The sequence below is a fragment of the Cydia strobilella genome, chromosome 20 (genome assembly GCF_947568885.1).
Source record: "Cydia strobilella chromosome 20, ilCydStro3.1, whole genome shotgun sequence".
NCBI classification, from domain to species: domain Eukaryota; kingdom Metazoa; phylum Arthropoda; class Insecta; order Lepidoptera; family Tortricidae; genus Cydia; species Cydia strobilella.
Window position 1 is genome coordinate 10,456,281 of NC_086060.1, and position 9,472 is coordinate 10,465,752.

Sequence of the window (9,472 nt, forward strand, 5' to 3'; positions counted from 1 at the left end):
CGATATTAATTTTTGAAGAGCATCGGCTATTTTCTCGATTCTAAAGAAAATATATACCATATATAAATTGTATATACAGATGTCAATCACAATGAAAAAATCAACGATGATCAACTCTGGTCCACGTGGGTCTCGAACCCACATCCTTGGATTGCCGGTCCAATGCGTTGCAGAGTTGATTTTTTCATTGTGATTGACATCTGTATTATTATACAATTTATAGATTGTAATAATGTGGTACGTCCCACAATAAAAAAAGAAAATATATTAACATTTAAAATATATACCAATTATATTTAATAATGCAGCTATTATTTTTTGTCTTACTTCAGGTTTACTAGTAGCTTGCCTATGCCATGACCTGGATCATAGAGGAACCAACAACGCGTTTCAAACGAAAACCGAAAGTCCTCTGGCGATTTTGTATTCGACATCGACGATGGAGCACCACCATTTTGATCAGTGCGTCATGATTTTGAATAGTGAAAGCAATAATATATTTCAGGTAAATTTTCTTTCTACTCTCTTGCCTATTGTCCGCGCGCCAATTCCGTGCATTCGGAGGTCGAGGAAGTGGGAGGGTGTGCGCCGCGCCCTTACGTACAAAATGACACCACTCGGTCATGACGCCCAACATTCCTAACATTCCTCAGCCGTGCACGGAATTCGCGCTCGGACAGTATTGTAATGCCGTTTTTAGGGTTCCGTACCCAAAGGGTAAAAACGGGACCCTATTACTTAGACTCCGCTTTCCGTCTGTCCGGTCTGTCCGTCCGTCTGTCCGTCTGTCTGTCACCAGGCTGTATCTCATGAACCGTGATAGCTAGGCAGTTGAAATTTTCACAGATGATGTATTTCTGTTGCCGCTATAACAACAAATACTAAAAACAGAATAATATAAATATTTAAATGGGGCTCCCATACAACAAACGTGATTTTTTTGCTGTTTTTTTCCGTAATGGTACGGAACCCTTCGTGCGCGAGTCCGACTCGCACTTGGCCGGTTTTTTTATATTGCATTTTAAAAGGGAAAGGAAAGAAAACTTCAGAGAGCTGTGTTATAAAAACCGACCAAGTGCGAGTTGGACTCGCGCACGAAGCAGGGGTCGGAAACCGGTATTTTCTCCATACAAAAATACCGGTATTATTAAGTTCTTTTTCGTTCTTTTGTTTATAATTTCATTTTTAATGGGACGTTTTAATAATGCAAAATTGTTTCCTAAATACATGATTCAGTCCTACGTAATGAGCATTAAAAAAATCAAAATATTGTGCTATTTCGGGGTTTTTAAAAAATACCGGTTCCGAGCCCTGGCACGAAGGGTTCCGTACCATTACGGAAAAAAACAGCAAAAAAATCACGTTTGTTGTATGGGAGCCCCATTTAAATATGACAGACGGACAGACGGACGGACAGACGGGCAGCGGAGTTTTTGTAATAGGGTCCCGTTTTTACCCTTTGGGTACGGAACCCTAAAAACTACAATATGTATTTAAAATATTAATCTTTCAGGCTCTCTCCCCATGCGATTATAAAGACGTAATGCGGGTGGTAGAAACGGCCATACTCTCAACAGACCTGGCGATGTATTTCAAGAAGAAGTCCAAGTTCCTGGAGCTGGTCGACGATGGGGAGTTCGACTGGCAGAGTCAGGAGAAGAAAGAGTGTAAGTCCCGGCTTCAAACTCGTATTTAACCATAACCATAGACGGTGTAGACGGAATAGGTGTATAACCACAGATATAGTATATTATTATACAAGTAGACATGATACCGAGCGACCAGGGGTAAGAGAAAGACATTCATGTTTGGCAGCATCAAGGGCCTAACACTCTTTGATAGAAAAAGATAGTCTTATTGCGATTCCTATAAGAGGAATAAGGAAAATAGTGCCATGCTTTGTCCTTATCACCGACCGGGTTTTTTTTCATGGTCGGGTTATGGCAGCATATGTAGGAGGCGATGGCGAAATACCGAAATTTATAAGAGTGAAAGAGAAAAAGGATTATGCTGCATACATTAACCTGTCAATAAATTAATATGTCTTTCTCTTACCCCTGGTCGCTCGGTTTCATGTCTATAACTACTATACTATGTCTAAGGGCAGCATAATCCTTTTTCTCTTTCACTCTTATAAATTTTGGTATTTCGCCATCGCCTCCTTGCTATGATGCCATAACCCGACCATGAAAAAATGCCCGGTCGGTGATAAAGACAAAGCATGGCACTATTATCCCTTTCCTCTTATAGGAATCGCAATAAGACTATATTTCTCTATCAAAGAGTGTCAGGCCCTTGTATGTAATCCATAACCTAATAACCGGTATTGAGTTGCGTCTCTACGTAGCTTTTGTTTGACACGTTGAGGAATGCAAGTAAAAAAAACCGGCCAAGTGCGAGTCGGACTCGCGCACCGAGGGTCGTACTTTTTAGTATTTGTTGTTATAGCGGCAACAGAAATACATCATCTGTGAAAATTTCAACTTTCCAGCTATCACGGTTCATGAGTTACAGCCCGGTGACAGACAGACAGACTGACAGACGGACAGCGGAGTCTTAGTAATAGGGTCCCGTTTGTACCCTTTGGGTACGGAACCCTAAAAAGTTGTAGTTTTAGTAGTACTATACTACTAACTAGTATCTGTGTCATATTCAGATTTTTGGTTGGCCTCCAGCCAGAAGATCGTCGATCTTATCTAAATTACATAAAAGACCACTTTAATCTTTCTGTTTAGTTAGTCCAATGGTTGATTAGAAGAGAATGCTTTATAAAGCATAATATGCTATTGTACCCACTGTCCTGTTTTATGCAATAAATAGCAAACCAATAAATAAATTTCTTGACCATTTTACCAAACAACACAAAATATTGCCAAACAGAAAAAAAAACAGTGAACATGTCGCGCGAGTGACTAAAAACACGTGAGTGAAACCGCTAAGTTAGTTAAGTTAATATGTCTCACGATAGTTTAAATTCGATTAGTGAAAAAATCACCAAAAATGTGTCCAAAGAAATTTAGCGCTTGAAATATTTTCACCAAAACTGTAATTTAAATTAAATATTTTCACCAAAACTGTAATTTACATTTCACAGTACTATGCGGCATGATGATGACAGCTTGCGACGTGTCAGCCATCGCAAAGCCTTGGGAAGTCCAGCATAAGGTCGCAAAGCTGGTCGCTGACGAGTTTTTCGACCAGGGGGATTTGGAGAAGTTACAGCTCAACCAGCAGCCTATTGCTATGATGGACAGGTACGTACTTAAGAGTCCCCGGCAAGCTCGGCCGAATTGCACCTTCCCATACAAACGTAGTTCCGCTCTCATTTTAAAATTACGTGTTGGATTGTAATGAAACTTTGCACATACAATGACATGAGGTATATCCAGGTCTGAAATTAGTTTATACGGTTTATAAAACAAACGAAATAGAGCAAGAACAAAGTTTTGTATGAAAAACTTCAATTCCCTGTATTTTTTTAACTATGGTATCTGAAGCTACATACACTAATTACAGACATAGATATACCTTATCCCATTGTAAGTACAAAGTTTCAGAGCAATCTAGCGAGTCGTTTTAAAATGAGAGCGGAACTACGTTTGTATGGAAAACCGAGCTTGCCGGAGACCCTTAAACATCTACATAAAAGCATGGACGAAGAATACAGGCATACCGCGTCGCTAAGTTGGAGCTCTGACTTCAATGTCACGCCGATGTCGCACGCACATACTTATCACTTAATACCAGGGACCGGACAACCCTTTCCGCGATAAAACCCTTTCAATGGGCGACACTTAAACACGGCTAACACATTGAAAGACTTTCCCTTTTGAACTGCAAGCCCATTCATACCCTTACCTTTGACTAACCCTTACCGAAAAGCTAACCAAAAATAAGGCTAGCTCTTAATAAGGGTTACCCTTATCTTTAAGCGCTTTTTATAAAGGTTTCCCTTTGCGTGAAAGAGACAGGATTAGTATATATCTACGGTAGTGTATGAAAAGGAAAGAAAATACGTGCCTAGTCAAAGAACGCCGCCGTCGCCGCCGACGATCGCTCGGATTCGAAGTAATGTGTGCTTTATGAACAAGGTAGACGACTTAAATTAGCACGCTTATATGCTAAAAGGGAAGCCCTTTATAAGGCTTACCCTTATAAGCAATATGCAAGGTGTTGGTGAGCGGATGATAAGGGTTTTGTAAGGGTATTTAGGCTACCGATTACTCAAATGTGGTAGCTTTATATAAGGGTTTTTAAAACCAAAACAAAGGGTTTCGTCTGGCAAAGGGTATGGTGAGTTAAGCCTTATGCAATACCCTTATAAAACCCCGATAAGGGATAGCGGGCCGGTCCCTGCTTAATACATTTGAGTCAATGACCTCTCAGGAGGTCACGCATCTGTGAATGTGTGCGTGCAAACGTAAATGTGAGAAAAATGTTGCAGTGGATCATTTCATTTTTAGGGTTCCGCACCCAAAGGGTAAAAACGGGACCCTATTACTAAGACTCCGCTGTCTGTCTGTCCGTCTGTCACCAGGCTGTATCTCATGAACCGTGATAGCTAGACAGTTGAAATTTTCACAATGATGTATTTCTGTTGCCGCTATAACAACGAATACTAAAAACAGAATAAAATAAATATTTAAGTGGGGCTCCCATACAACAAAAGTTGTTTCTTTGCCGTTTTCTTGCGTAATGGTACGGAACACTTCGTGCGCGAGCCCGATTCGCACTTGGTCGGTTTTTATGTTTTTAACCCATTCACTTCACCATGTCCACTAGCGAATCAATATTAAATGTCACATTTTTTTTTTTACTTTACTAAAACTATCAACAATCCTAATATCTTTTCCAGAGAAAAGAAAGATGAGCTACCTCAAATGCAAGTAGGCTTCATCGACATGATCTGCCTACCGCTATACAGGGTGCTCTCAGACACGTTCCCCTGGATCCAGCCTCTTTACACAGGCACCCTGGATAACCGGAACCGGTGGCAGGACCTCGCGGAGAAGGTGGAGATGGGGCTCACGTGGATCGATCATGACACTATTGATAAACCTATTGAGGAGTTTACTGGTAGGTTGTTTCTGATATTTGTTGTTTACAGAATTTTATAAATAAAGCCAAGCGACCCGCCCCGGCTTCGCACGGGTGCATTGCTGATGCATACATATAAACCTTACTCTTGAATCACTCTATCTATTAAAAAAAACAATACAAACAAACAAAAATTTATCTTATACCTAGTGTAAATATTTCCCGCACCTATCACTATTTGATCTCTGTTTGGCCCAAAGGTTAACTGGTAGAGAATGCCTTCTGGCAAAGCTCGCATTTTGTAACACTTTTACTGTGCAAATGTAGTGATTTTGTCACACCGGACAGCCTTCAACGTGCTTATCCTCCTAAGGCCCAGCCATAAAAATAAAAAATCTAAAATTTGCCACTGAAATTAGAACCTATAGTGTAGGAAATAGAGTTGATTTTACGTTGTTGGAAAATTGAACGAAGCAAAGCAAAGGCGACTATTCCAATTGAATAGGGTTTAAATTTTATCGAACTGAAGAGGTACTATAGGTAGGACCTTGGGCCTTAGGAGGTTATATTCATTCCACTACCCACGTCAGTATTCTATAATCATTAATTCAAACTTAGAACGTAATTTTTTTTTGTGTGGGTATTTATTTCTGATTCATTGTCTAGAAGGCTATGTTGGATCTTGGATCGGCCAATAATTTAAATTACTTACTTAAATGTCACCACTTAACCTCGTGAGTCTAAATGTACATATTAATTGCAATCTAATTTGAACCTTTCATGAAACAAATAAAGTAGCATTTCTTTTATTTCACTGCGTTGTAAAACAAACGAAATTCGTTCCAATTTACTTATAGCACAAGGTTCAAATAAAAAATTGAAAAACATTCTATGGTGCGTCTTAGGAGGTTAAGATAAGATAATATTTTATTGTCAAAATTGTGTAAAAAATATAACATGTTATAAGTATCAACAATTTTGCCCATTTCGAGCGTAAAATATATCTTACAATTTAATGACTAAGACATAGTTATGCTTAGCAATGTTAATGATTCTATCTACTTACTTACCTATTAAAATTACACGACTAGGTTATATTAAAAATTACTATAACACATTAAAACCCAACCACCTTTTTTTTGACACTAGTTATTTTGGGAATATTATATCACAATTCTTTTTACAGCTTCCAGTGAGCCAATCAAAGACGTGGAATTTACAGTGACTACGTTAAACTGCGCTAAGACCGCAGCCGAAACATCTGTGGCTCTGGCCAAGCCTATAAAGACTCCTTTCCACTCGCTAAGAAGGGGGAAGAGTGGGAATTTTACATCTAGGTCAGCAAGGAGCAAACTTACTAGGTTAGTATATAATAATAATCTAAGTATTACACAAGTCAGTTAAATGATATGATAATGTGGTATTTTATATAAAAAGGGATATTGTCGATGGCGCTTACGCCATTATTAACGGTGCTCCGATATAAATACAATGCCGCGCGACGCTGTGCGGCGCAAGCGCCATCGACCATAAAGTCCCTTTTCATAGAAAATGCCCCATATATTCTAATAGTTGTAGTGGTAAAAGTCAGTTTTATACATTTTATCAAATACCATTCAATGTATTGAATGTGTTCTAACATTTTTTATGTACATAAAAATGGAAACCAAATTTTAAAATAACAGCGCCTGTGTCAATTTTTTCTATAAAAAAAAACATGTTTATTATTAGGTTTATTTTATACGGAAATCGTCATTACTTAACATAGGCAATAGTTATATCTTAATTCAAATCCATACAATTTAGGCTTGTGGCTTGTTCCCTCCACTGTACTAGACTAAACTATTCCCTAATGATTCTGTTCTTAGTACGTTTTAATACAATACACGCGAACGAAACAGAATGGGAGCGAGGACCGAGGAGTGACAATGACAGCAAAGCGATCCGAGTGATCAACTCATTCGACCGAACTAAAACTAAACGTCGACTCTCTCTGTGTAGTGCAGTACTGTACTAAAATTCCGAACTAGTACAGTTGTGAGATTGTACTAGTTGGGAGCGATCTTTTCAGTGAACGAGCATGCACAACTAATTGATTAGGAAATTTCATAGTTCACTGCTTAGTGCCGTGAATCAATCCCTCAATTGCCATTGACCCTATGATTCCCAGATTTTGTTTGATATTTTCTGTTATTTACTTACCTCAAACAGTTGTAAAATCAAAGTGAAACCAAAGCCTATTGCAGATCAATGTACGCGGCGCCCAGCTACCGGGAGGAGAGGTCAAGCATAAAGCGGCCGGAGAGCCAGCCGCCGGTGCCAGAAGAACCGGAGAAGACTAGCAAGACTAAACAAAAAGGCCGCCTGTGCCATATGTTGTGACGTTTAAGTTTTAACTGGTAAGTGTGTTATATCAATTCAAGAGCCAATCGCCGATTCAGTAGCCGGAGCAGACAAGCAAGACTAAGCTTATGGGCCATTTGCGTCACATGTCATGTTGTGGCAGTTAAGTTTTAACTGGTAATACAAATATTGTAAAGAGCCAGCCGCCGGTGCTAGAAGAACCGGAGCAGACATGCAAGACTAAGCAAAAAGGGGATCTGTGCCATATGTTGAGACGTTTAAGTTTTAATTGGTAAGTCTGTCATATGAATCCCTACAAATATTATAAAGAGGCGGGAGAGCCAGCCACCGGTGCCAGAAGAACCGGAGAAGACTAGCAAGACTAAACATAAAGGGCGCCTGTGCCATATGTTGTGACGTATAAGTTTTAACTGGTAAGTCTGTCATATCAATCCCTACAAATATTGTAAAGAGCCAGCCGCCGGTGCTAGAAGAACCGGAGCAGACATGCAAGACTAAGCAAAAAGAGCATCTGTGCCATATGTTGTGACGTTTAAGTTTTAATTGGTAAGTCTGTCATATGAATCCCTACCCTACAATTATTATAAAGAGGCCGGAGAGCCAGCTGCCGGTGCCAGAAGAACCGGAGAAGACTAGCAAGACTAAACATAAAGGGCGCCTGTGCCATATGTTGTGACGTTTAAGTTTTAACTGGTAAGGGCCAGTTGCACCAACCACATTTTACAGACTGATCAACGTCACACAGCAGAGATCTATGAAACTTCCCACACAATAAAATTTAGCGAACGCTTTAACGGTGACAGACGGTTTGGTGCAACCGACCCTAAGTCTGTCATATCAATTCAAGAGCCAATCGCCGGTTGAATAGCCGGAGCAGACAAGCAAGACTAAGCTTAAGGGCTATTTGTGTCACATGTCATGTGGCTGTTAAGTTTTAACTAATAATTCTCTTAAAATCGATCCCCAAGAGCCCACCGGCGGTTCAAGAGCCGGAGCAGTGATTTATCCCTTTTAAATTATTTCTTAATTTTGTCGACAGGAGCAGCCAGAGTAGCACCGAGAAGCCGGATCGAGTGAAGCCGTCCAAATCGATCGATTAAACTGAAACCGATAGGGGGTTATTACACCTATCCTTTGACACTTTCTGCTACCTTCTTAAGAGAGACAGAGAAACGTTTTGTTTTCCCTGTCCCTCTGTGTCCTGGAAAGGATAGATGTAATAACCCCTGTACTCTGCGCTCCAGTTACGACGAAATGTCGTTTAGATGCAATTCTGTACATTTCTACTACTAATAGGGTATTCTTATAGGAAAACGCTGAGTGCGAAATTTTTGCGGTTATTCCTGTTTTATAAAAAGCTGTGCAATTATTTTATAAAAAGTAGTACCTACTAGCAATTGAAACGAGAAAATTATGATACCTACGACTGGATAAATTGGTTTAGCTAAAATATTACTTGGAAACGTGTTATAAAAATTGGAATAGCTGCAAGGATGTTTCATAAGTCTTAGAGATTCGTCTACTTGAACAGTAGGTACTACTTTTAGTAAGTAATATTTGAGATTGTGGATTATTTAGTTTGTTGATTCTTATAGCTTTAATTTGATGTATATCAGTTACCAAGTTTCAGCGCTTACCAAAAATATTTTAACAATAAAATTGGCATAATGGCCTTTATTATTTATAATTTATTAATATTATAATTATTATACGAATAAATATCATTATATTTATTAAGTGACAATTCACTTTATCTAAAAATAATTAAAAAAGTCGAAAATTAGTACCTAACCCTTTGAGCGCCGAAGACGGCTATAGACGCGCACGATGACAGTTTACCAACCTCTGTGCATGTCAATAAGGAGCCATTCATTAATTACGTAAGACGATTTAGGGGGGGAGGGGGTCGAACATGTATTATTTTTTCTTACAAGGGGGTGGGGGGGGGATTTCATACGTATAAGATCACAATTTTTTAAATTTATATGAAATTATGACTTAAAATAATACTTCCACACTATGCTATCAAACACGGTGCAGCGTTAGCTTAGACGGGCTCCAGTACCTTTGT

The 9,472-nt window shown here is 39.2% G+C and overlaps 1 protein-coding gene across 2 annotated transcripts in view; it reads left to right on the forward strand.

Annotated features, from left to right (window-relative positions):
• LOC134750474 (cGMP-specific 3',5'-cyclic phosphodiesterase-like) overlaps positions 1 to 7,436 on the forward strand; it is a 200,042-nt gene extending 192,606 nt beyond the window's left edge. For both annotated transcript variants that reach the window (XM_063685638.1, XM_063685639.1), the window contains 6 exons: positions 333 to 505; positions 1,514 to 1,667; positions 3,095 to 3,254; positions 4,856 to 5,076; positions 6,224 to 6,398; positions 7,284 to 7,436. In XM_063685638.1, the coding sequence (XP_063541708.1) occupies positions 333 to 505; positions 1,514 to 1,667; positions 3,095 to 3,254; positions 4,856 to 5,076; positions 6,224 to 6,398; positions 7,284 to 7,419 (1,019 nt within the window). In that variant the 3' untranslated portion in view covers positions 7,420 to 7,436. The remainder of the gene's footprint in view (positions 1 to 332; positions 506 to 1,513; positions 1,668 to 3,094; positions 3,255 to 4,855; positions 5,077 to 6,223; positions 6,399 to 7,283) is intronic.
• The last annotated feature ends 2,036 nt before the right edge of the window (positions 7,437 to 9,472 follow it).